This window comes from Sander vitreus, chromosome 4, assembly GCF_031162955.1.
Source record: "Sander vitreus isolate 19-12246 chromosome 4, sanVit1, whole genome shotgun sequence".
Lineage (NCBI taxonomy): Eukaryota > Metazoa > Chordata > Actinopteri > Perciformes > Percidae > Sander > Sander vitreus.
The window spans coordinates 16,272,457-16,299,495 of record NC_135858.1 but is presented as its reverse complement, the minus strand read 5'-3'; the positions used below and the strand labels follow the sequence as shown (position 1 = coordinate 16,299,495).

Genomic DNA, 27,039 nt, shown 5'->3' with positions numbered 1-27,039 from the left:
TCCTCACAGTATGGGCACAACATTTAAAGCCTGAAGGTTAAAGCACAACAAACTAAAAAAGCAAACAACAAATGTTAGTTTAGGCTACAATGTGAGTGTGGGGATGTACTGTATGTGTGTGACCGAAATGGTGAAAAATGCTGTGAGACTGGATATGAAAGAGAAGAGCAGTGTGCAGCAGCAACACATAAATGAAAGACGGTGTCATGAGATTAAGGCGGCACTTTGCAAGAAGATTTCTAGGAAATTGGTCAGGAAGGTCTTGGTCAACTTTCTTTTTTGAATTAGTTGTTTTTCTGGTCCTTTTATGGTAAATTCTGTATTTGTTTTTACTCATTACTAGGTGAAATGATAATCACATGTCTGTCTTCACTGTAATATTCATAAACACGCTTTTGTCATTAATGAGCACTTGATTTTATAAGATCCCTCAGCATTACTGTATTCTGCAGCGACGGGACAGTAACACTGAAAAAACTATTTGACAGATTTCGTCAGCTAATTCAACGAATTGATTAGTCAAAAAATGCTAATATTTAGGCTCTTTTCAACAATTCTTTTTCCTGGAACTATAGAGCCACAGGAACAACAACAGGAACTAAAAGTCCCCTTTAGCGTTTTTCTGTTTGCGTTTCAACCGCATCTAAAAAGAACCATGAAGATTAGGCAAATGAGTCTGTAACAGATTAAAAAATGAGTGGCTTTTGAAACATTTCTACATCAGGACAAAACAACACAGAGTCATTGTGTTGTGTCCACCCTGTCCTAATATTGATACAAGTGGCCTATTGTATGAATGAAGCTGTTTTGTGTTTGTAAAAATCAGTGATGTCCAGCACTGCAAACTCTGCCCCAATAGTTCCTAGGCTGTTTGAAATGGCTGTTTTTTTGTACCAGGAACTATGGTGCAGGGAATAATTACCTTTCTGGTACCTGGAAAGGTTTCTATGGTGGAAAATAGCTATTTGTAGACTAAAGACTTATTTTTCAGTCAAGGGCATTCCTATTGAGAATATGGTAGATAGTATGCTTTGTTAAATACATTTTTAATTTGTATACTTTTTTTGATTCCCTGACACAACTGTTGAAATTAATAAGTTTCACACCAAAAAAATATAGCTTGTATAAAGAGAGCGAGAGAGAGACAGATTATGAGACAGCACAGGTTTTGTCATTTTGTGGAAAGACAACATATAAACACAACAGGAACCTACCATACAGATTGATGTATCGAACGCAGCTCTCAACCACCACTGGTATGGGCTGCCCTGAGTCCTACCGACACATTTAAATGATCAATTGGAAGCACATACCCAAAAAACAATAGAAGACAAATAGTCATGCCAGCAGGTTGATATCATCAGAAGCTTATAGAGGCAGCCCCTCAAATTAATTAATTACAGACCCCAGGAAGAATAGTTGCAGCACTGCTGTAGCTAATGGGGATCCCAATAAACTAAACTAAGCTTAACCTTACTTTGAGGGAACATTGTTAATTTTATGATTATTTAAATAACTGATGTTAAGTGTATAGAACAAAAATAAGTGGAACAAAATAGTATTAGTGTTTGCACCACCATACATATGTTATATAATACTACAGTATTTTCACAGGAATGCCAACAGGGCAGGGGCACAGAAATGTTGGTTAGCATACTGAACACAGTGCGATTATCCCGCCCTGCTATAAGACAGAGTACCTGACTCCTCGCACGGACATTCCGTCGTCCCCTGGGCAGAGAGCAGAAAGGCACGTAGACAGAGGAAGAGAGGCAACAAGAACCACAACATGTTAGTGAGAGAGACAGACCATACAGAGAGAGAAAAGAGGAGGCCTGTCCTGAGAGAATAGCCAAAGCATCAGTGCCTTGTGGGGTGTGAAACAGGAGAACATCGCTGGGCAGGGGGAGTCTGTTGAAGGGAGAATGCTACCTGAGAGGATGGGGATCAGAGCTATACATACAGTCAGGCATTTTCCAAGCACTGCAACTAACCAATTATTGATTATCCATTAATCTGTCCAATAGTATATTGATTATTTGGTTGAATAATTTGTTCTGTAAAATGTCAGAATATACTAGTAACAAATGCCCATTACAATCTCTTAAAGCCAAAAGTGTCATCATTAAATGACTTGGTTTTTTTCAACCAACACTCTAAAAGCTCAAGATATTCAGTAAATTTTTCTATGAATAAAAGTCAAAAATCTTCAAAATGTAGGAACATAAAACGGGAATTTTTGCTTGAAAAATTATTTTAATCGCTTTTATTTCTGCCAATCGACTGATCGTTTTAGCTGTACTGTTCCAATGCTGTTGACGCACACTCTGTCTGCCTGTCCCTGTTCGATTGAGCATTAGATTGGATGTGGCCATGTGTTTATTTGCATAGCCTGACATGGCTGGTGCCTGGCCAACTGACATACATAAAGCCACATTAATTCAGTGTCTGGAGTCTGGGGATCACAGGAGAAAGGATGTTAAGAGCAGGCCCGGCACCGGTGCAGTGCCTATGAAATCAAACCATCTCCAGAATTTGTTTGATAGGTTTTCATCTTACCCTGTCTTTCCTCAATTACAAGACTGTGAAAACAAGGCAATGAGCAAGAGGAAAGTGCATGAGTGAGCCAACATTTGGGTAAAAGAGTGGTCAAAGGCAAGAAAACCCCCAAGGACCGCTAGCGAGACAGCTGAGCTCATGGAGAGACAAAGAGCACAGATGGGCTAATACCTGAATGAAGGCCTCCATATTGCCGTTAAACAGCTTATGGTTAAAAATGGAGCGAGGTCTAGACTTCCGCATTCTCTGGGGTTTAGGGGGAAGAGTGGGGGGCCTGGGGAGATGGTGGGGTGTGTACGGTTGGTACAGGGTAAATATAAATAATAAAGCAATTAATAATATAATGCAATTTTACACATCAAAATGCAGTCATTTTTTTCTAAAATGTTTTTGTTGCCATGTCTTTCACACAGTAATTTGCACCTCAAAAACACAATATTTAAATGAGATGAGAAAATCATTACCACTTAGCACAGAGACTGGAAACAGGGGGAAACAGTTTGCCTGGATCCTTTGTTTCATCCGTACAAAAGGTAAACACATTTATACTACGTATTTAAGGCTAGCTGTTTCCCCCTGCTTCCAATCTCTGTGCTATGTTAAGCTAATGGTCTTTTAGTTCTAGCTTCATATATAGTGTAAAATCCTGAGAGCGGTATTGATCTTCTAATCTAACTCTTGGCAAGAAAGCGAATAAGCATATTTCCCCAAATGTCAAACTATTCCTATAACTTGACTCGTAGACAGAGCTGCTGTAGCAAACTTGATCAAAGTCAAGAAAAATGATTACAAGTAATTATCACACACAAAATTCAATTAAGATTTGATTGCATTTAATGGAATGTGCTATAGTTCAAAATAGGTCAAAGCCAAACACTTGTGTTCAATTAGTCATGAGTCTGGCTTGTCAATATTTGTTCATTTTCTGCTCAATGAATTGTTTATAAATAGAACAACAGCAGGACATGATCCATCTCACTGGCATTTCCTTTCTTAGTCTTAACATATTTGTATAGATCAAAACTGGGAAGAACAACTCAGAGCACTGCCTTCTCTAATTAGAAATAAACCCTTCGTTCAACAAATAAAGAGAGAAGTTAAGACTACACTCATATTCCCACACTGTGATCTCATTCCTGCCACATCCAGGGACACAGGAATGATTTTACACACCATCACCTACTTTATTCACCCTCTTGTCACTGGACATCTTACCTTGTTGTTCCATATTCAGCCCTCTCCCCTAAAAGGAAAAACAGCAGAGAAAGGGCCAAAATTAGTATACACTAGTTTTACAATCACAGAAGTTAGCTGTACGGTTGAGTGCTGGCCGACTATACAAGGCTGGCAGATGGAGACGGAAAGGGGTGTTATGAGAAAACGGGCATCTATTCAGGCAGGCTCAATGGGGTGAGCGCCATGGCTGTATTTGACTCACTGCCAGGCAGCAGTCATTCAGCTGTTGCCCTAGAAACAGCACATTAGCCCCAGAAGGGGATAGTTTGTATACTCGCTCTGCAAAGTGAAAATGTATCCAGGGGCAACAAGAGTGGGAGGTCTGTGGAAGCTGATTTGTACAGTCTGATGATTTCATGATATCTGCACCACATTCTCTCACACACACACACACACACACACACACACACACACACACACAGTACGCAAACTAATTAAGGCCTCACTTTGATTAGTCAATCAGCAATGTTTGTTCAAGGATCACGTCATGTTCACAATCCTACTTTACGTCAAACACACATAATTCCAACCCTGAAGCAGATTGTTTGAGTCTGAAGTAGAAACACAATAGAACATACACATTTTATTTACTCTTTTGACCTGGTAAATGCATATTAAATATGACGAATATATCAATACCCTTCAAGTACATTACTACTAGTTCAAGGTTGCTTTTTTCTGTCTTCCCTACCCTGTGACCTTCTTTTAGGTCTACACATTGACAAGCTGTCAAGTGAATGACAACTTCAGTATTATAACACAATTTTGTATTCAATTTCAATCAATCATTTTCAACCATAAACACTCCTGTATATCCACAAAGGTTGTATCCTTGACTATATGTACTATACAGTATATGTCCATATAGTCTGAAAAACGATGTACTGACCCATATATAATATATAACCAAAAGCAGATGCTTGTAAGATTTTGATGTTTGATTTTGTGTGTCTCTGTTGTAACTCTTGCAGCAATTTCTCTCAGTGTCCAAAATGAATTTCTCCTTGGGGAGACTAATAAAGATACTTTGACTTTGACTCAACTACGGGGCTGTCGCAGCTGGTTACTATGGCATGTCATAGCCTTCAAGCAATGTACTTCTCATCATGAAATGTAGGGTTTGTTTGATGTCCAAACATGGTTAAGTTGTCAAGGAAATGATAAATTCAGCGCAACATAATTCTGTATTCTATTTCCAAAAACATGGAGGAAACCAACTAGTACCAGCAATTTCCATTCCACTAATGTACTGTATAGCACAATAAGTCTCACCTTCTCCTAGCGTCTGCTTCAGAAGGTCATGCTTGGCCTGCAGTTTGATAATGAGATTGCTGCCATTCAAGTATTCCTTGTATTTCTGCAGATGAAATACATAAAAAGACAACAAGTGACATGGTTATTTCCAGTTATAATAGTTGTGTTCCATGCTGCAGTGCCATTGTGCTCTCATCTGAGAACTTACAGTAAAGTAGAAGCCCTCAGTCTCTTGCTGATTGGCGCGTCTCTTAACGATGTTTGCCTTGCTCATGTAGGAGTCGGAGGAAGCCGATTTGACCGACTCTGTGGATTGGCTGTGCTGGAAGGCCTCTGAAACATCAAAGTCCTCCACTGTGAGCATGTCCTGAAGGGTCTGCATGGTTGCGTCAAGAGTCTTTCTCACCTGACACACACAGCATACAAACACGATTGTGACTTCTAACAATATCCCTATTACACATTTTGTTACATATAAATATAAGAAATCGGTATGAAATTAATTAGATTAAATCAACAAGGAATATTGTAATTACAACTAATGTGCATACTTCCAATACATCTTCTTACTGTCACAAACAAGCTGTGGGGTGTAAACAAGCCAGCACAGTCTAAGATTAAATCACTGCAGGCCATTTTCACAGCAGTTTGACTGACACACCCTAAACAACAGAGTAATTAGCTACCTAGCATGAGGCATTGTGACATGAAAGATTTACTATGTTCCTTCCATGTGAAGCAGACAGGAAGGCAGTGTGCATTTCCATATTCATAACAGACATCGACTGACTCACATACACACCCTGGTGACCTTTAAACAGGTCCATGTGAGTCACAGAGGCCTTAGTTACTCCAGGCCAGCAGGGTTGTCGCCTCCCCCACCCCCAGTGGAGGCAGGAGACTGGATGAGAGTTGACCCCACAGAAGAAGGTATTGAAACTTTGATGAGTGATAAACTGTGGGTAATTGCGGTAACTTTATTTTATTATTATTATTATCTGCCAGTTAGAGGGTCCTAATAGAGAAGCAGCTTTTCAAATGTTTTTGTAGTTGGACATTTTGGGAAATACCCTCATTCTCTTTAACTGAAAGATGACTGAGAAGATTCATACCATTCTCATGCCAAATATGAAGCTATACACATAGCATAAATACTGGAAACGGGGGGAAACCTTTTTAACAGTGTGTTGTAGACTATATAGAGCAGCATCTTCCTGTTCTGCTACATGTGGTCTCACTTGATTTGATCGTTTTAAAGATAAGATATTCATTTCCTGCCACAGTATTTCGCAATAACCTGGTGATATGCAATGGCCTTTGCATTTTCAAATGTCTACAACTCAGCGATATGTGGACACATCCATGTTACTCTACAGCATACAAGGTTTGTGTTTTTATGTTTTTCACCAACATTCTAGATTTTCATGCTTTAAGGGACTGTTTGTTATTTAATTAAGGGGCCACCAGAGGAGTTTTGTGGCCTCTAACCTAAAAAGACTTGACCCTCCCCTCATCAGTAATAATTTCCCTATGACCCTCCAAAATGATTTGTAAAAGAGGCATGACCCTCCCCTTGCGTGCAATTTTGCACTTAGCAAAGTAGTACAGATACCATTTGATTTTTACAGCCCTGACGTACAGGAGTACGGGCGTTAACCTCTGCATAACCTCTTATACATCACACTCCTCTGTTATGGTGTGGTGGCCATTTCAGTAGATTTACTCACTAACATTGTTGTGGAAACACAATAAGCATGGAAACTAAAAGCACACTTCATGCATTACTGTATTACTTCAAATACTAAGTTACTCCTTTAGTAAACTAGTATTCACATGAAATAAAACAATAAAACATTGAGACCATTCAGCAAAGGACACTGGGATATAACCAATTCAACACTGGTTGCTATGGACTCGTCACTAGGCTTCGTCATTGTATATTTTAGCACATAGGTAAAGCTGCCGAAGCTGAACATTAGGCTATATTCCAAAACACATATGTTTATTTTTAAAGCAGATGTTAAGTTACATTGTAACAATTTAACAACTCGCCCTTATAAAATCCAATCGCGGCACGGCTGTCGCAATAGACAGATGCTTAAATTCAACTAAAATGTAACAGTGAACAATCAGTGTTGGACCTACAGTCTGTTGAGATGCCTCTCCAAACGCAGAAACGAAGCGCAGTCACACCATAAAACGTTAAGACACGTTGAGAAAAAAAGATCCGTATTTTGCCGTAATCCAATGACACGGAAAAAAAGTAATCCACAGCGATCAGTAGATCCACAAAAAGGTAAATGACACGGTGTATCCAGCAAGGCCTATACGAGCGTCACATTCACCAGCCAGCTCCAAACAGGTGAACGAGGTCTCTCCACTTCGCCGTTTAAACAAAGTGGAATAAACGTATACAAGTCCAAAACTACACAAAACCCGCAATCAATTAGTAATCTGACATCACATTTATATACTTGGCATTTAGGAAACCTTTATTGCAAGGTTGGCACGGCAAGATGTCCAGACTAGTGCAACAGTAACTTTCGTTTTTTGCGTCCTGCTGCTCCCATTGTCAGCCAGGTAATATTTATTTTACTAAAGCAGTATATGAAATCAGATGTATTACCTATCACCATTTAGTTGTTTTATGTTATTTAAGATATTTATAAAATATCTGGTCATGCCAGATGTAATTATTCCACTCATTTTTTAAACAATGCAATTACCTGTTTGAGCCACCAGGCACTGCCCCCCCACCCAGCAAACTCCACGTATACGGTCAGACCCATCTGCTAGGGGGCGAGACTGAGAGCTACATGGATAAATATGCACCAAACAAGCCACTTTGAAATTTTGCTCTTTTCATGAATAAAAAAGTTGGGTGACCCCCCCCCAGACTAAAAAATGTTGGATGACCCTCCCCTCAGCAAAAAATAAAAAGACATGACCCTCCCCTATTTTCCTCCGGTGGTCCATTCCATAAATACCAAACGGTCCCTAACTGATTATCAAGCTTTCACATTGGAATTTCTTTGTGCTTTGGTAGATGCATCTGGGACACAAAATGGTTCTTTTCAACGTTGTCATCTAAAGTCATTTCTCATCTCAATCACCATGCCACATATACAGTCATATACACATTGTATATACAGTACACACATACACAAGTTTCCTGCAATGTTTTCCTGCAGAAGTGGGTCACAAAGACCATCTCTCATCATAACATCATCAAAATTAAAACATTTTATTTAAAAATAAATTTAACCTCCAGAGTAATAAGAGCAGAGGTGTTATTTCACGTGGCAAAAGCCACATATTTATTAATGAGTGATGACTTAGATCAAGATCTGAGTGGCTTAACACCTCAGCTTAACAACTTCCTGGAGGAAACCATGCATTTACTGTAAATGAGAACATATGACTCAGTATATGATTGGTATACTGAGTATATGTACCCATATGTCCTCTTCTGAGTCAGAAGAAAAAAAACATTACTGTGTATAGCACACTTGCATTGAGCTTGCTTCATTTTGAAATGAAACACTGACAGTGGCTACCTTCAGCCTTCTGAGACTTGTGTGCCCTCCCTCACCTCCTCATTTTCTATCCTCAGCGTGGCCAGGCGAGACTGCAGCTGGTGGTAGCGCATCAAGAGCTCTGTCTGGACAGGCTGCTGTGCACTCACCTGACACACCTGGGATTAAGAAAAATGGAAGTTTACCAGGAGGATTAAACATAGAGAATGTGATGAGATGCACTTTTTTATCAAGAGCTTAGACCTACAAACAAACCATTCTTGCAGAACTATTCTCTAGTGACTCACCTCGTCCCCCATGTGTGGCTGATAGTCAAAGCGTGATGGAGGACAGAAGATCTGGCTGTGTGTGTCCATAAACTTCAGCTTGTCTCCTCTGATGTCCATGGCATCTACTGCTCCCTCCAGCAAATCCAGACCCTCGTGGCGAGAAGTCTCCAGACTATACTCTGCAGACAGGTATGTTCTCAAGGTGCGTGCCAGGCTTGCATGGAAACCTAAGTCGCAACACTGAGGACAAGTAGTAAAACATACATATAGTAATTATAAACCAATAAAATGCCTAGAGCTTGAAAAAGAAGCACTGAGAAGTTAGTTATTTCAACATTTGCACTTTTGGCTCAGATAGTAATTACTTACATCTATCATGTCTGAGACATCATGGATGTAGTATTTGGCCACCAGGGCATTGGTAGCTGCCAGATTGAGAAGATAGTCGTTCCGGGCCTTTGTGCATTTCAGCTTGTTTTCAGAGTACTTGGCTTGTCTCTAGGGAGAGAGGGGAAGAGGTAGTCCCATCAATGTCAGGATGTAAAATGGATTCCTAATGTACTCAAAGAATGCATTACTACATCAATCTGATTTTTTCTTACATACTCTGTCAATATATATGTATTACTTTGCACAATGTAGATATGGCCTCCTTGTAGCATTAACTTCATTTTCCAATGCCATTTGTGCAAACAGCAACTGGTAACATTCAAGACGTTCATTACAAATGCATTGCACTTGTTTGTAGATACAATGCCTGTAATGTACAAAACATACAAGATCATTTATAAACCAGTCAACCAAAACAGACCTTCTCCTTCATTTTCTCCATCTTCTTGACAGAGCTCCGTCGCTGTGGACGTTCATCATGACCATACCGCAGCAGGCTGGACCCAATGTCATTGGCCTTACCAATGTGCTTCTCTTCCTGTTTCTCTGCCTCCTTCAGCTTGCTCTCAGCACTGAGACTCTCAGTGTGGTACATGTGGTACGTCTTCATCACCTGTAGCAACATACATGTCCTGTCAAACTCTACTAAGGACCAAGGACATCATAGTCAAACAAGGACTTGTTAAAATGCATGTGGAGGAATAGAAGATGTATGCAGAACCACATGCTAAAATATTGTTATCCGCCACATATAATTACTTGTAATGCAGCAGATTTCTTAAGTGAATATTACTTAAAATCTGCCTCATTTTGTTCAATTCAAAGCACTTTATTTGTCCCTCAATGGTCAAGTCTAGGCAAGCTGGTTAGCAAACACAAGACAATTAATTCACATTAAACATTAAACAATCAGAAAATACTAAATATGATACTATACATATTAAAAGTAAAAAGAAAAAGGGTTAAGGTCAGTAGCATTCATAACATTGTGTCAAAAAGTGCAAATGTATTCATCACTTGTCTACACAAAGTAAACTGACCATCTCTTTTACTGCAGTCATGGCTACTGGAATAAAACCAAAGGGGTGTGAAACAAAAACATATGTGAAAAGGTTTCAATAAAACTGCTCAAAATACAATCTACATTCCCACCGTTCAGATTGCTTTAGAAGAATTTGTCATTAAGAGTCATAAACAGATTCATGTTTTGTGGTGTTATTTAAGAGACCACATGTAAATGTTTAACTAGTAACCCTGCATCAGCAGTACAATCAAACAACATCTGCTCTTTCATCACTCACTCTCAAATTTTGGTTTCCTAGCAACCCTGACTGAAGTGGACATGCAAAGGATAGCGAGATCGATCAGCAGGGGAGGAAGGAGGTTACAAAGTCACAGTGAGCAACCTTCCCTGCAACCCGCGAAACAAGAAACTACTTGATTTCCACAAACATCCAGTAGTAGATCAATAGCAGAGACCAGCAGGCTGAAAAAAATTTAAATACCTAATACCTAATTTTGCATTTAAGTCATAACTGCTAATACAAACTAATTATACAAGTTCATTTAAACTATATAACTTTATGTAGCCCAAATCTTAACAGACTACTGCAATACCTTATGCTGTGTTCAGGAGCTGCAGACGGGCATTTAATAATGCATGAATCAGAGAAAGGAAAAAAATCAATATCAGTAAAGCAGTAAAGTGCTGTATAGTGTTACAAGTGAGAATATTTCTAGTGTGTTTTTTTAGATGCAACTATTAGCATTTTGCTGCACATTCACCTGTACCAAACATCCTTTTAAAATGAAAATGATGTGTCGCATCTCTTTTATAAGTTACTTATGTAAACAAACACAAACCATGTTACAGAATCCTACTTACAGTAATTTGCTAAATTCTGCAAAAGATCATATCAGCACTAAGCAGCTTTCTGTCCTAACTCCAAACTTCAAATATTTCACTTAAAAGCATTATGAAGCCTTTTTAGCTTTGGGGCGATCATTATTTATAGTTATAGTATAGGTCACAATCAATTTTACAGCACCATGATAAATGGGTCTAAAATAAAAGACCTAACTTTGCACAAAGTCTTTTAATTAGGGCCCGAGCGCCGGGAGCGGCGAAGGCCCTATTGAAACTGAAGGAATTATTATTTTCTGCAAACTAATTGCCTTTTTGAGGGGCTTAACATATTCAAAAACTCACCAAAATTGGCGGTCGCATCAAGTCTGGTGAAGATTTACGTATTTTAAGTGTTTCGGGAATAGGCGCACAAAAATGGCTCGCTAGCGCCCCCTACAAAGTTAAAAGAAATTGAGCCCCTGCAGTACGTTTATCGTAGACTCACAAAAGTTGGTACACATATGTACCATGTCAAGATGTACAAAAAATGTCATTGGAGCCATACCCTAAACCCAACAGGAAGTCCGCCATTTTTAATTGAAAGTTCGAAATGAGTCCAATTTTGGCCATTTCCACGTCGTACTTTAACAAACTCCTCCTAGAGATTTCATCCGATCAACTTCAAATTTGGTCTGTACCATGTTAAGACGTTAAAGATGAAAAGTTATTAAAAGAAAAACTTTTCGTCATAAGGCATGGCCGTGGCGGCCATTTTGTGCGTTTCGCCATCGAAACAGGAAGTGGGTGTAACTTGAGTGTACATTGTCCAATTGGCTCGAAACTTTTCATGATACATAAGACGCTAACTCTGAGGACATTTACGAGCCAAAATTGACGCTAAGTCATAGCGTCCCCTAGTGGCAACAGGAAGTAGGCCTAAAAGTCAAGGTGCTATACTTTAACAAACTCTTCCTAGAGATTTCATCCGATGGACTTCAAACTTGGTCTGTACCATCTCAACAACTTAAAGATGAAAAGTTATTAAAAGAAAAACTTTTCGTCAAATGGTGTGGGCGTGGCGTGGCGGCCATTTTGAGTGTTTAGCGATGAACGAGAAAGTTGCTGTAACTACAGTGTACATTGTCATATCTGCTTGAAATTTCCCACAATCAACAAGAGTCCAGGCCTGAGGACATCTACAGGCCAATATTGACTTTTGGTCATAGCGCCCCCCGCTGGCAACAGGAAGTCTGCCTTATATGACAAACATCATCCAATTTACATGAAACTTATAATGTGTGGTCTACATGTGATACTGAGCCGCCCCCTATACTCCCTTAACCACACCCACTCAATCAGGCCACACCCCCTTTCATAACATTTGAACCATTTAAGGTAGAGTCTTGTGTAAGGTGTCATTGAGCTCAGCAGAGAGTTCCTTCTTCATTGCTGATGGTTTGGCCCGCCCCCTATGCTTAAGCCACGCCCCTTTCATAACTGGTGACCCATTTAAGGTAGAGTCTTGTGTGAGGTATCCTTGAACTCAGCAGAGACTTCCTTTTTCATTGGTGATGTTTTGCCCGCCCCCCTATGCTTAAGCCACGCCCCCTTTCATAACTGGTGACCCGTTTAAGATAGAGTCTTGTGTGAGGTATCATTGAACTCAGCAGGGAGTTCCCTTTTCATTGGTGACGATTTGCAGTGTCTGAGTGCCACGCAAATGCACGGTCGCAAGGAGCAGCGTCCGCCAGTAACCCCGATGCGCACAGAGGCGCGAGGGCCCGTCCATCGAGTTTTTTTAAAATAAAATAATTAAACAGAATGGGAGTGTCTTTTTTTACCTGTATAAAGTTAAATTTTATAATACCTAAGCTAGTCGCTATAACAGTATGATCAAATTACAATGCATCTCAAAATGAAAACTAATGCCAATATTGGAGTATCGAGATGTGACTCAGCTTATTTGTGATGGAAATGTTTAAGACCTATCAAACTTCATTTTAAAGGTCCTATGACATACTGCTCTTTGGATGCTTTTATATAGGCCTTAGTGGTCCCCTAATACTGTATCTGAAGTCTCTTTCCCAAAATTCAGCCTTGTTGCAGAATTATAGCCACTAGAGCCAGTCCCACAATGAGCTTTACTTAGGATGTGCCATTTCTGTGTCTGTAGCTTTAAATGCTATTGAGGAGGAGGGGGGGGGGGCAAGGTGGAGGGTGTGGGTGTGGCCTTGACCAACTGCCATGCTTCGCTTGTTTTCAAGCCATGATGTCTTTCTCTTTCTCATGGGCGGGCAAAGCAGAGAAAGGGGAGGTAACCTTCCTCCTTATGACGTCATAAGGAGGAGATTCCACATCGGCCCATCTGAGCTTTCATTTTCTCAAAGGTGGAGCAAGATACCCAGAGCTTGGTTTACATCTACCGCCATTTCTAGCCACTGGGGGAACAGGCTAGGGGAACTCACATTAATGTTAAAAAACCTCAAAGTGAAATTGTCATGCCATGGGACCTTTAAGAGTTTATATGCTATATTGAACTGAGGTTACAGCCAATTAAGGCCTGGATTTTGGATATGATGTAGGATATTTCATTTCACAACCTGCAGTTCCCCTGCTTGCCTAAAAATACTACTAAAAGTAAAAAGTACTCTTGCATTATTTACCCCTAGCTATTCAATTTAGGTAGCTTTTAAATTAACAAATTTTTACTATGTTTTAACTTGCTGCATGTTTTGAATTAACAGATAATTTTTGCTGATTATCTGTTAAACGATAACTAAGTACCATGTTATCACTGAGCAGTAATAAGACCCAGAAGGAAGCAATCTGGTGTGTTTGTAGCACTCTGTCCCACATACAGCAGATCATATAACTGCATCAGTTAATTTTTGGCAGTCAAATGAGGAGGGAATCAGCAATAAACGCAGTTGTTGTCTATGTTCACTACCACACCAATAGAAGGAGTGACAACAGACAAACGTTTGTGTGCGATTACATGTAACGTTAGCTGAAACTATTACAGCAGCTCATGTTTGCTGTGTGCTCCTCTGCAGCACAGAGTGTTGCATCCGCTTGAGGCACTGCCAGGGGCAAGAACACTCTCCCCTTCAACTGATGTAGAAATTTACAGTGGGAGGAAGAATGCAAATTTTCTCCTTTCACGACCTCAGGAGATGGAAGAAATGACCTGTTAGAGACTGCACTGCTGATAAGGCATATCTGCCATGTGCAGCGTCAGGCCAGCTGCTTCACGTTACTGGTTTTGTTGTGGAAAAAGCTCAGGATTGACGATATACAGGCTAACATAGAGGGAAGGCAAAACAGGCAACCTGGTGTAGACAAAGAAAGGTTAGGTAGGGACAATGATATTTGTCTAACTCACAGTGTAGAGCTCATTGGTGACTTTCACTAACTCCTCATGCATCTGCACCCCAATGTCTTTGCTCTGTAAAAGAGAAAAACAGGTAATTGTTTCATTGGCACATTTAAAAGGACACATATTCAAACATCTAAAACTAAAAACTGGGTTATCTAATATAATTGCCTACCCCACCAGTGAAAAATGTGAAGGCTGTGTGCCAGTTATATTTTGTATGTGAGGGATGTCAGCAGGTGTTGAAATGCTGTCATTACTCTGCACCAGAAAAGATCTAATACAATGCCCAAAGTGCACATGCAGACACAAATAGTATAGTGCAGTAACTGCAGAACATTTCCCAAGGAGTTGTGTCACAGTTTCAGCTCAATAACAGGGACTAAGAGCCTATGATGAATTGGACATGTCCCATGAAAGAGCTTATAGCCCAGGAGGAGGAATGGGGCCAGCGGAGAGTGACTCTGGAAATCCTGTTGAGAGGATATGGAGGGATGCTTAGCCCAATCAATCCTGTTTTTTGCCACCTCTCAGGGACCACTTGTCAAAATAGCAACCTTGCATTTTCACATGTGACAAGAATTTAATTTCAGCACATTCAGTACATTTAAACTTTGGCTTAACATACGGCAGAGTTGATTCATTCCCTTCCCCGCATGTGTCATTCATTAACAGAGAGACTGCACTGCAGCTGAACCAGGATGCTACAGCATAACAGGATTATTGTTTTGGAGATGTTTGTCACGATTTAAGATAAATTCTTGCAGAGGGAGACTGTTTTTCTGCAGGCAGCTATTATTCTTCCTCTTTATGCTGGCCGCAAGTCATCACAGGCTCATAAAGGCTTCCATCGTGACAGTGCAGAGGCCCCTAGAGGACCTAAATTACTGTAGACTCCTGCCGCTGTCAAACGACACTGATCTGAGATCCCCAAGGCACCGCCCCTGAACCACTGGCACTCTGCTACTCTCACATGTACCATACATTACATACAGTACATATGCTTTATGAGATATGAGAGTAAAACCAACAGCAACCAACAACAAAAAAATACATTTGTGTATCATACACAAATGTGTCCTTTAAATGTGCCAATGAAACAAGTACCTGCTTCATTGGCATTACCATTTGTGTATCATACACAAATGTATTCCATGAGGTTAACATTTTGAATACAATAAACAAGGTACATCTGATTCTCTCTGCAGGTTACTGAATGAGTCCTAGTTAATGTAAATTTGGAGTGAAATGAAATTAGTGGGAAAGAGTGATGAGGTGTAAAGAGCATAAAGGAAAGGTTAGTGATCTAAATAGGGAGCAAACTGAGCATGGTTTTGAGAATGACAATGTGCATGATGAATGGGGGAGGTTAAAAACAGAAACGGAACCTCTCACCAACCGTGTTAAGCTTTACTGTAGACACATGGTACATGGTAGCCAGGGTCTACTGTAAGGCTAAAGTGGTGCAATTTTAGGTAGGAAAAACCTCAGTGATGGGTGGGAATAGTCTACCTAATGGCCATCATTTGAAACCAGACTATAAAGTAGTTGGGAGAACCTTGCATGCAAACAATGTACTGCGTATTGTAGGACTGATTAAACATCATTGGTCACAGCAAGAGACAATGACACAGTAAAACTAATCATATGAGTGAGAAATGTTTTAGCTTAGTCCTCAGAAGAAATATTCTGTATGAAATATACTGTGTCCTAATACAATTCAACACATTTTTACATGTTTTTGTTGGTGTGGCGTCAAGTTCCCAGCTGTGGGCATCAGTCATGCGATTTGAGCAGATAAGTTCTGTGACAGTGTGCGTTAGTAACGGTCAGGGTTACATGCCCTCATCCAATTAATTCAGATTCTGACCTTTTTGAAGAGTCTGATGACATCCTCGCCCACGTGTGCCAGACGGACAATGACGTTGTTGTTGTAGATGTCGCTGAGAGTGGCGTGGTCTCTGCTCTCCCGCCTGGTCTGGTCCAAGACCAAATACCAGCAGTTCACAGTGGACAGGAGATTTTGGTCCTTTCTGAAACAGCCAAGGAAAGACTTCACAAAGATGAAAACGTCAGTCAGTTTCAATTACCAATTTCTTCAAAGCTGCCCGACATACACTAAATACAACCGCAATATTCAGACCAAACAGTATATTGCCTATAAGTAAGAAAATTGGGTTGTTGCTTTAAAAATACAAACTGTTGTGTGCGTAGTTATGAAAATATTTGGTAATCAGGCTTCATGTCTGTGTACTTTAACATAAAACAGGATGAAGACTGTCCTACAGGCCGCACATATCTTACATTCGATCCATTTGTAGCAGCTCTGGGGCTTTACATATTAGAGATCAAGGGGTCACTACACATGTAGAGAGGAATCAGCAATAAAAAGGAGGCAGCTGTGCACACACACACACACACACACACACACACACACACACACACACACACACACATAGAGGAAGACACACACAGAAGGCATGCTGACTGCCCTCGCCTCCTTGCTCGAGGGAGCATGTGAGTTCAATTATCCTCACACCATAGACTTTGTTGTTTGTCTCCATCTTTTGTATTTAGAGAGTTTTTAACGGTTTTTGTTTCTGATCTCCACCAATTGTGACTACAACATAAAAATGCTGCATCATACTTTTTATATGAAGCCTGCTTAAAAGCTGTGTAAAACATTTTGCTCTTGGCTGATAGTTGACCTACGCTGGGATCCGATAAAAATCCAACTTTATTTCTCTTTAAATGGCAGTTGAAAGGAGAAAAGGGAAGTTAAGATCAATGATTTTTAACCATTTGCATGTCTTTGTAGATAGGAGGAAGGAGATTCAGTTCACACACTGATAGCCATCTCTGCTGATTTGCACCCAAATCTTTTATCATATCACACAGTCAGTAGCTATAGAAGGAGTAATGGCAGCAAAGCTCTGCGAATATCTAAATATAATATCTAAAAAAAACATTGAAACATATCATATTGAATACAATTATGTTGCTTGTGACTTGTAAATATAACTTGCTTAAGGTAGGGTGACCAGACATCCCGGTTTGACTGAGACAGTCAAAAGTCTGTTGAGTTGCACTGATATTTTAGAAACAAGTTTCTTTGATATAATATTTTAGGCGGTAAATCTTATCTGTTATTTTTTCCAGGTCTGAATGCCACATTTGTAATCTATATTCTTGGAAACTAATGTTGGCTTCTCATGCATAGTGTGACTCTGTAGTTCAGTGCATGACTCTATCCTTCTATCTGGATGAATGATGTTGAAAGAATAGCACAATCTTAGTACGACAGAACAGTAATCTAAAAAGTTTGGTGTCAACAGCAAGTTTAAAGAGTTGCACTTGTGATGCTGAAGGTACAGTAATCCAGAAAGCTGGGCATCAGCATCTCCGTTCCTTTCATCCTTTAACACTTTGATAAAAAAAACATGAACAAGCTATTCCCATAGGCCCTTGTTTCAAGCATAGCCGGTGTTTGATCCTGTACATTGGATGCCAGGAACCAGACTGTACGTCTTTGGCTGTTGGCTGCTCTTGAATAAGGATAAGACTATAGTAGTATTCGGGACACAAAAGAGTTGATGCAGAACTGCTCATGGAAGACGACAGAAGGAGGTTTTCTACGCGACAGCCTACAATAACTACAACAATACCTGTTTCACAACAAGGTTTCTGCATCATCATGAAGTAGCACCAGCCAGCTGAACTGTACTGACTTTACAAAACATACTACGTGTATTAACTACTGTAAAACATGTTGGATATATATTGTCTTTTCAAAACAGGTACACAGTGTCATATTCTTATAATCATATTTTTGCTGCATCTGTCTATTACAGGCAGTTTTGAAAATGTTCCTTGATAATCTCCTGCCAGCTGCTTTATTAGATCTGTCATCAGAAATGAAAATCTGAACAGATCCCAGATAAGAAAGAAGGGCACTAAGGTTTTGCGAGTGCAGAGCCAGACGACCATGTGAGATTATTAATGATAGATTTGTCGGTCCATTGTAGGCTGCGAGTGTGAATCTAACCTTTGACAGACAGATATAATGATGACCATTTAATGTGACGGGGTAGAATCTGGGACAGCAGGGTGCAGAGAGAAGTCATGCAATGTGAGTCTCTTTCAGGGGTCTCCCTTTGAGGGAATGCTCCATTTATCAACGTCCCAGTGACGGGAGCTCTTCGCCACGATTACGCTTTATGTCCAATTGGCCGGAGAGACCGAAAGAGAGACGGAGAGACCTCTCCTGAATAAACTAACGTGTTTATTACGCATGCCTCACATGAAAGGGTGCGCAACTGCCTACGTATCAATTATAGCCCCTTTACTGTAAGTTTGATTTCTTGCACTGCTAATTCAATACTACTACACTGGGTATTAGAGAAGAGCAGATTCTTCAAGAAGATTTTAATTTGACAAATTCATCTTAACTCAACAATGTCCATTTATTAGTTTTTTCAGGAGGTTTCAAGCACATTTGGCAGCCTTCGTTGGTCTATTTCCAAGGTGAAGAGCAAATGTTTAGGCTTAAAATTGTCATTGAAGAAACTCAAATGTATTCATATTAATTCTGATCATTCATTTCCTCTTCATTTGTGGCTACTGATTCAAATTAACCACATGGCCATGGGCAGCATATACAGTTAGAAAATGATCTGGAAGTCAGAGCCAGCTGCAGGCTGGTCAGAGCATCTTAGCAGCAATTCCTCAACATGCTGCAGGGTATGTTTGTTTCATGACCACAGATATCCCGTACACAAACATTTCCAACATTTTAGGTCAATCTGAGTAAAATAGCCCACATTGTTGCTTTCTTCAGACTCCTAACTGAAGCTCTAATTTGTTTTCTCTGTCCATTGAGAAAATATTTGTAGTTGGGTAGCAGTCCAGCATGACGTGTAAGAATGGAAATGACAGCCACATAGAAAAGACAGGGGGCTGGAGGAGGGGGAGTGGATAAAGAGTCTGACCTAGTTGGGAGGAACACAGCAGCCTGAGGCCACAAGCTTCCTTGGCCCTGGCTTTATTTCAGGTCATTTATTCTGCTCTTATCCCTCCTCTGCCTTCATCTCTCTTTTTCCATCTCTCTGTGCCATGCCAGTGATCAGTATTAAATATGTAGCAGTTGTTTATCAGTCAAACACATTGGATACAGACGTTCCAGTGCTTAGCAGACAGACAGTGGTGAGACTCACTTGAAGTGATGGTGCTCTCTCGAGGTGCGGATCTTGGCGCAGTAGCGCTCAGCCAGTTTGTCCAGGCCTCTGGAGTACTCCAGCTGGAGTTCAGCCTTTCGACGGAAGAACTCCTGCAGGTCCTGCAGCAGCTGCAGCCGGGACTCAGACTGCTGCTCCAGACAACGGAACTGCTCTACCAGCTGGTTACGGATCTCTGCATATCAAAAAGGGAGATACCACCTTCAGAATAAATAAAGCCTCTCAGGGGAAATTGGCTTACATGCTGGGCCTCACTTCTGCCTGCCAAACAGCGCTGCAGGTCAAAATTAAACCCACATTCTTTTAGCAGTGGATATAGTAAATACAACTATGTGAGGATACAGTCAAGCACAAGCACTAATAAAATAACAAAGTCATCATAACTGGTAAAACGTGATGTCAAAGGGCATTTTTCCACTGTGCTTATGTGTGTGTGTTATATGTGCATGTAGCGGGATGGAGTGCGGGGGTGTCCAAATGCTGGGGTAGCACACGTGCATATGAGATGCATGTCTGATGATTGCAGCAGACAGCACGGAAAATATAAAATAGGTCAGCTTCTCGAAATGCATTGTGGTGAGCGATCCTTCAGAGGAGTTTGTCTTGGAAAAAAACAAATTGCGGACATTCTTTCGATTACAAGACTGCTTTGGTTTTCTGCTTGGAAACTATTCATAGTCTGAGAATGAAGAAAAAATATATTTCGAAAATATGGTTGATATGGCATTTACAAATAATTATATATACAAATTATAAAAACATAAATCATATCAGAGCCCAGGGCTGAGTGATATATTTGATACACTATCGGGATATTCACGAGGACATTTTCCAAAGTCTTTTGTGTCACAATATCTCAAATGTACATTAAAAAAAAATCTAATGGATGCTGAAAGCAATAAATGGATTCACTGCTATGCATTACAGAAGACCAAACTCTTCATATGTATAAAACAAAAACTTGAATAATTAATTTTGTTCTATCATCAATTTGGATAACAGAAATGTTCAGAGCAATGACACCATAAGAACATACTGCATCATCAGGACATCATTTTGAGCTCACATCTGTGGATTATAGACAGATAGACACACACACACACACACACACACACACACACACACACACACACACACTAAACAAAGCTTCATTCATACACTAGAAACAGTTGAGCAACATTGAGATGACTGAAGATTCCATTATGACAGACTGTTTCAACCATGCACATGATTGCTGCACACTGAAAGAAACTGTAAAAAAAAAAAATGTATCAATGGAAAAGATGGCCCAGCAGAAGAAACGCCCCTTTATTCACTTCTAAATGCTCTTTCTGTATCTACAATAAAGGATCTCAAAAATGCCTCCCCCATCGTCTGCGATTGTGTGAGGGAAAATGTGAATGAAAGAGCAAGAGCGAGAAAGACAGAGTAAATATGTAGTCCCTTGCTGTTTGGAGATGTACCCCTCATGGTCCCCATAGTTGCCCAGTTGCCTAGTTACATGCCTCTGGAGGCATCTCAATGAGAGCAGGCCAGTTCCCTGTTCTGACAGTAGCAGCAGTCAGTCTGTTTAGCGTAATGGCCAAGGACAAGGGCAACTTTTTCTGCTATGAAATACTTAATTAAGAGCCTGTGCTGATGAACGAGGAAGCAAACAAGTTTAATATAGAAAGAACAATGTACTCCTATGCTAAAATAGACCACTGAACAACACAATCTGTTGGCCTGTGTGACTTAAATCATTCTTAGTCATAAAGTGACAGTGTAAAAGAACAAGCGGACAATATTATGAGCAAATCTAATTTGATTTAACTGCATAATTTTATCAGCGAGACATCAAATAGACTCATGATATTTGCATTCGCTCTCCTGTGAGCATGTTATTTTTAGAACTTAAACTGTTACTAGGGACTGTGCAATACTGCGCTACATTCAATTAATGATTCAAGCCTTTGCAGAGTAATGCATAATTACGAAGAAGCTGGCGAGGAGTTCAAGTGAATAATATACGGACAAGTAAGCCTCAAATGCTTAATGTAGCTTCTTCTCTGTCTTTTTATTGATGGAACAATAGTACAGATGTCTTTAAATGAAATACAGAGTTGTATGCTACACCAAGTTCTATCTATATATATATATATATATATACACACACACACACACACACACATACTGTATAATACTAAAACATCATTCACATCACCCATATTGTTTAGTCACGTCTCAAGGTTTATGTCTTAGAAAAGGAAAGTACCTGTCTGAGATTCAGCTTGTTGTGAAGCCTTGACCTGCTCTTTTCCCCTACACATTCAAAACACAAACCACGTCCGCACACCAAGTTCAAACACAACATGTCTGTAGAGGCTACATGCCTCGATCTCTGACAGATAATATAATGAAAATGGGGGGGGTTGCAGGGTTGCCAGTTGGGCTCCTGTATTGCTGCAACAGAGAGCACTAAATATCACATAGTGAGGAGTCCTTGTCACCACAGAAGCCTGCTCAAATTAGCCTAGCACAGCTATTGCAATGGCCAGCAGCAGTCTCCGGGGCTGTGTCTGCAGTTAGCCCTGCGTGGCTAGTCACATGTGGCTTAACCCAGACTGACACGTTGACATAATTTGGGACAAATCAAGGCTGTGTTCTGTGAACACTTGTCTTCTGAATGCAGTAATGGCTATGGTATGCCTTTACAGTCTCTCTCTCTCTCTCTCTCTCTCTCTCTCTCTCTCTCTCTCTCTCTCAGCAGAATTTGTGTATCGCTCAACTGTGGGTATGTACAGTATCTGTCATCACAGCAACAGTGTTACCAAGACACTGGAAACGAAGATATTGTTTCACTGCCATAACGCAACCCTGACATTTCAAGACAGTATCAGTCTAAGCATGCTTTATTATGAATACTGTAATACACACAAAAGGGCTGTGTCTACATACTTCTCATGAAATGCATCTCTACAGTGAATATGGTGGCAGTAGGCGTGAGATGCTACTTTGTAATTGTCACCAATATTACAAATGTTGCAAATATGACATGCTTTTCTATTTCAATTCTTCGTATAATGTTTATCAACTATCAGTGTTACACAGCGTCACATGTTCCCTTAGCTACAGCCAATCTTACACTAAACGGTTTAGAATATACCCTATTAGAACAATTTGTGCATAAGACTAAAACGGCTTGGCTCCAAACAGATCAAATGGCATTAAAGATAATGTGGCTTACAGCTAAAAGTACCGTATGATGTATGATGAAGGGTATCCCCTTATTTTCTTTTGGTTTCAGGATCTACAGCAAGCTTAAAGATACCTCAGGTTGGTCAACTACACTCCTTAGAAGGAAAACTATTAGTTGAACCCAAACACTGTTAAAACAAACCTGCAATTTAGGAGGACAAATCATGTTTTGGTCACAAACAAGAAAAACAATTTCAGGTTCTGACAATGACAAAATGATGACGTCGATCATGAACATCACAATTAGTATCAGAGTGACTATTCAGTCATCAATGAATCAGCTATGACACGTGACAATAATCACAAATACAGGCCCAGACCTGTAAAGCTCAAAACACACACCAGCACGCCAACAATCATAGTTAAAATGTGACTGTTTGCTGAAATGTGACATGTTAAAAAAAACACTGCAAAACACTGATTGAACTGCAGTGCAGTCAGCAACTCAGCATTATTGGAGACCAGTGTCAGTGTCAGAGTAAAGCCCCCACAGTTTCAAACTGATCTATGCCCAGTTTGCAAATGAGCTTAAGATGTCAGCTTAAAAGCTTTTCCTGAAACTGAGATGAGAGAAGGAGCTGTGATGACTCTCTCACAGCCCAAAACCTGGTGTGCATTAGGGCTGCATGATATGATATATGATATATAATATCTAATTGCGATTATTTTGACTGATATTGCGATTGCAATATGATTCACGATATTTGAGGGAATTATCATCGTTGTTTCATTATTCTCATTTTCATTGAAAAATATAGAAATTTTAAAAATGTAAATGATTATAGTGTGATTTTTGCGAGGATCTGTACCAAACTAAGTTTTTTTAAACCAATTACTATCGCCTTGGGCGGTGCCGAGTTCCGGATGCAGCAAAGGTGGCTCTGCAAAATAGTCTAAAGGAACTTGTTTTGGTGGAAAATTTGCACCCCGCAAAAGAAAACGCCACATCAAATATTAAATTAAAAAAACACAATACAGTAACGTGAGATATTTAATTAGCTGGATACATGGTAAAACATAATTTGCTCTTACCAGTGTATCGCCGTGTGTACTTTGTTCATATTAGAAATCCTTGCTAATCTAAGGTGGCCCTGAAGTGCAAATCACAACAGCAAATCATAAAACACAACAGCAAATAGGAAAACACAACGGCAAATATAAAAACAAAACGGCATTAACTTCTACCTTCCTTCCTGTTAAAAGACAGACAGTCCGTCTGTCCAATCAGGAGGGTCCATCCTCTACTAGATAGGCCCTACCTTTTCCGGTAGAAGTTAATGCCGTTGTGTTTTCATATTTGCGGTCGTGTTTTCCTGTTTGCTGTCGTGTTTTCCTGTTTGCTGTCGTGTTTTCCTGTTTGCTGTCGTGTTTTCCTATTTGCTGTCGTGTTTTCCTATTTGCTGTCGTGTTTTCCTATTTGCTATCGTGTTTTCATATTTGCCGTCGTGTTTTCTTATTTGCTATTGTGTTTTATGATTTGCTGTTGCATTTTTCTATTTGCTGTTGTGATTTGCCACCGTACTAATCAATCCCTAAACTTCCCAGTTAGATAGTAAATGTTGTAAACATATTCTTTGTAACTCTTTACAATCATTCGCCGAAAGAACCAAACAGGCTTGCCTTATTGCACAATTCAAATTTCCATCAAAACTTGCCATTTTGTGTGTAACATTAGCTTGTTGGTTTTGAGGTTTTTCTTGTTTTCCATAGCGAAGGGATTTTGACACACAGATAGCAGCAGAGGAAGAGCAAAGCAGGCTTGTCAACTTCCGTTGAACCAAACTAATACAAACTATGCTAACTCTGCTACAGTATAGACCACACCTGGAATGTGGACCAGGTTGATGAACACCTTGAGATGGCAATATCCAATATAGCACTCTTTTAGGGATGGGGCCCAAAATGCGTTGCAGACCCATTGCCAATCAGCAGAGTAAAGTGCATAGCAATGCTATGATATGTGAATTCATTTTTGTAATTAAAATAGAAGAAAACGTGTTAAAGCTCTCTGGCTGAGGTAACGTTGAGTGTGACTTTCTGTGATTCCCTCACTCTCAATCGCATGCATGATATCGAAATGAAAAATACAAGTATGAGTTTATAAGCGTTGGCTTCACCAAAGCCATTCGAAAATGCAGAGGAAAGGCTTTAATGTGTTTTATGTGGAGAGGTGCATTGGAATACATTTCATATGTATTTATAATTCATGTTTTTTGTTTTCTTTATCAGTATTTTATAAATGTAGATGTCATGGCAATTCATGTTTTTTTGTAGGTTTTGGTCCCGGGGAGACACTAAATATCTCTTTCAGGTCTCAGACTGAAGAAGTTCGGGACCCCCTGCTATGTGAAGTATTAGGCTCACACCATGACACACACCATGAGTTCACAGTGGAAGTTTCAATTGGTGTTTGCCAAAGTCAACTTTGTTGTTTAGGTGTTTTAGAGTACTGCAATCCTGTTGGGTGATTTTGAGCAAAATCACAGCTGTGAGAGGGTGATGCAAAAGAAGTGTTTAAATTCACACTGCCTGATGTCCCAAAAAAGACTGAGGGGACAACCCACCTATATGCACATCATGCACTGTCTGTTCCAATACAGCACTGTTCCTGACTCTTTTTTCTCTCTGGGTGGTTCATCCAGTCACATATTTAGCGGCAGACAGTAAAATCCTTTCATGGTTCATAATTCATACAGAAAGCATACATTATTTATGGACTTTCTGAACTGTTTGCCGTGTGATCTTCTCAAGCATTAATTTTCCCTTCTGATACTATAGGCTACACATTGTCCTGGAGTGTCAGGGAAATTCTCATGTCTCACCATACTGTCTTTCAAAAGGACATAGGTTACCACAATGTCTTGTAGGCCTATATTTCAACCTACATTTCTAGGAAGAAGTTGTAAAAAATGTACCCAGATGTCTCCAAGTATTCTGTATGACTACCTAAGGTGCATGACCTCCAGTCTACTGGAAAAATTGTCCAAGGTGAATTGGTGCATTCCCTTGATGGGTGTGCAGCATCAGTTTCACATAAATACTAGCTGCACTTTGAAACCATCAAGCTCCCATAGCTTACATGGCCACACATGCAGGGCTTGGCATGCCAATAAGCACAATCATCTTCAGAAACCAGGTTCAGCCAAATTACATCTTAATTATTGTCTTACTGGATTCAAGTAGCCTAATAGTCTTATCGTGACGTGAATGTATGAGCCATTTTCCAAAGATATATATGTTCAAAAGCATCTACAACTATGCAATCTGTCCTGCCCCACAGCACGGCACACTGAAAGCCTGTTTGTGGTAAAGTTACGCAATAGTGCCTTGTCACCCAGACTAACAATACGATCAGGCCTGCATGTTACCAACCTTTCACTTGGGTCTCATATTCGGCAATAATCTCTTTGTCCTTCTTGACTTTCGCATGAGATGACATTTTGGGGAGAACGGATTGTGCAATCCTCGAGCAGAAATCAGCGTCTCGGTTGCCACAATGCAGCGTTTGCCTGCGGTCTGCAGTCCTCTCCAGATAGTTAAACAACAATCAGATGCGAATCATCGCTCGCATGACACAACTTCAGAGATTAAACGCACACAGGCTCTGCGATGATGTTGCGCTGCGTTCTAGGCGACGTCGAACCTAAAAGCGCATAATGATCTCCGACCACTCCTCTTCACCAGTACTCTTCAATGAATCGGGAAACAGTTCACGTTTGATGTACATTTCATAAAAGCCAGGAGTAAACTCCGAAAGGAACGGCTATGGCAGCCTCGGCGATAATAGCACCGAGCTCCTTCTGCACTCCTGCAACTGTCCAGTCTGCCTTTTTTCTCTCCCTCTCTCTGCAAGTTCAATGCTGCTGCAGAAAAGGCTGAATGGATGTGAAAGTCAATCTGAGACTCCTCCCCCAACCCCCTCCCTTCTTCACCACTTTTCTTCTCTTGGATGATTTAAGTGACATATTTTGTGACATATAACATAAGACTGTTAGAAAGTGGATGGAATACTGGCATCTTTATACTGCAATGCAAATAAAAACAATACATGCATTATTGTATTTTTTAAGACGTGTTACTGGAACCCTCATCATTTGAAAAGAAA

The 27,039-nt window shown here is 40.1% G+C and overlaps 1 protein-coding gene across 3 annotated transcripts in view; it reads right to left on the bottom strand.

Moving 5' to 3' along the window:
* Positions 1–26,804, bottom strand: part of LOC144516949 (SLIT-ROBO Rho GTPase-activating protein 3-like) — a 33,902-nt gene extending 7,098 nt beyond the window's left edge. The window contains exons 1-13 of one of the 3 annotated variants that reach the window (XM_078248682.1): positions 26,307–26,804; positions 19,677–19,872; positions 16,334–16,496; positions 14,473–14,535; positions 9,666–9,857; positions 9,224–9,352; positions 8,873–9,094; positions 8,642–8,743; positions 5,258–5,455; positions 5,068–5,152; positions 3,775–3,802; positions 2,731–2,833; positions 1,215–1,275 (exon numbers count right to left, since the gene is read on the bottom strand). In XM_078248682.1, the coding sequence (XP_078104808.1) occupies positions 1,215–1,275; positions 2,731–2,833; positions 3,775–3,802; positions 5,068–5,152; positions 5,258–5,455; positions 8,642–8,743; positions 8,873–9,094; positions 9,224–9,352; positions 9,666–9,857; positions 14,473–14,535; positions 16,334–16,496; positions 19,677–19,872; positions 26,307–26,373 (1,609 nt within the window). In that variant the 5' untranslated portion in view covers positions 26,374–26,804. Of the gene's footprint in view, positions 1–1,214; positions 1,276–1,700; positions 1,732–2,730; positions 2,834–3,774; positions 3,803–5,067; positions 5,153–5,257; positions 5,456–8,641; positions 8,744–8,872; positions 9,095–9,223; positions 9,353–9,665; positions 9,858–14,472; positions 14,536–16,333; positions 16,497–19,676; positions 19,873–26,306 lie in introns of all 3 variants that reach the window. The other 2 variants (XM_078248683.1, XR_013501887.1) reach the window with 2 other exon arrangements.
* Between the last annotated feature and the right edge of the window lie 235 nt (positions 26,805–27,039).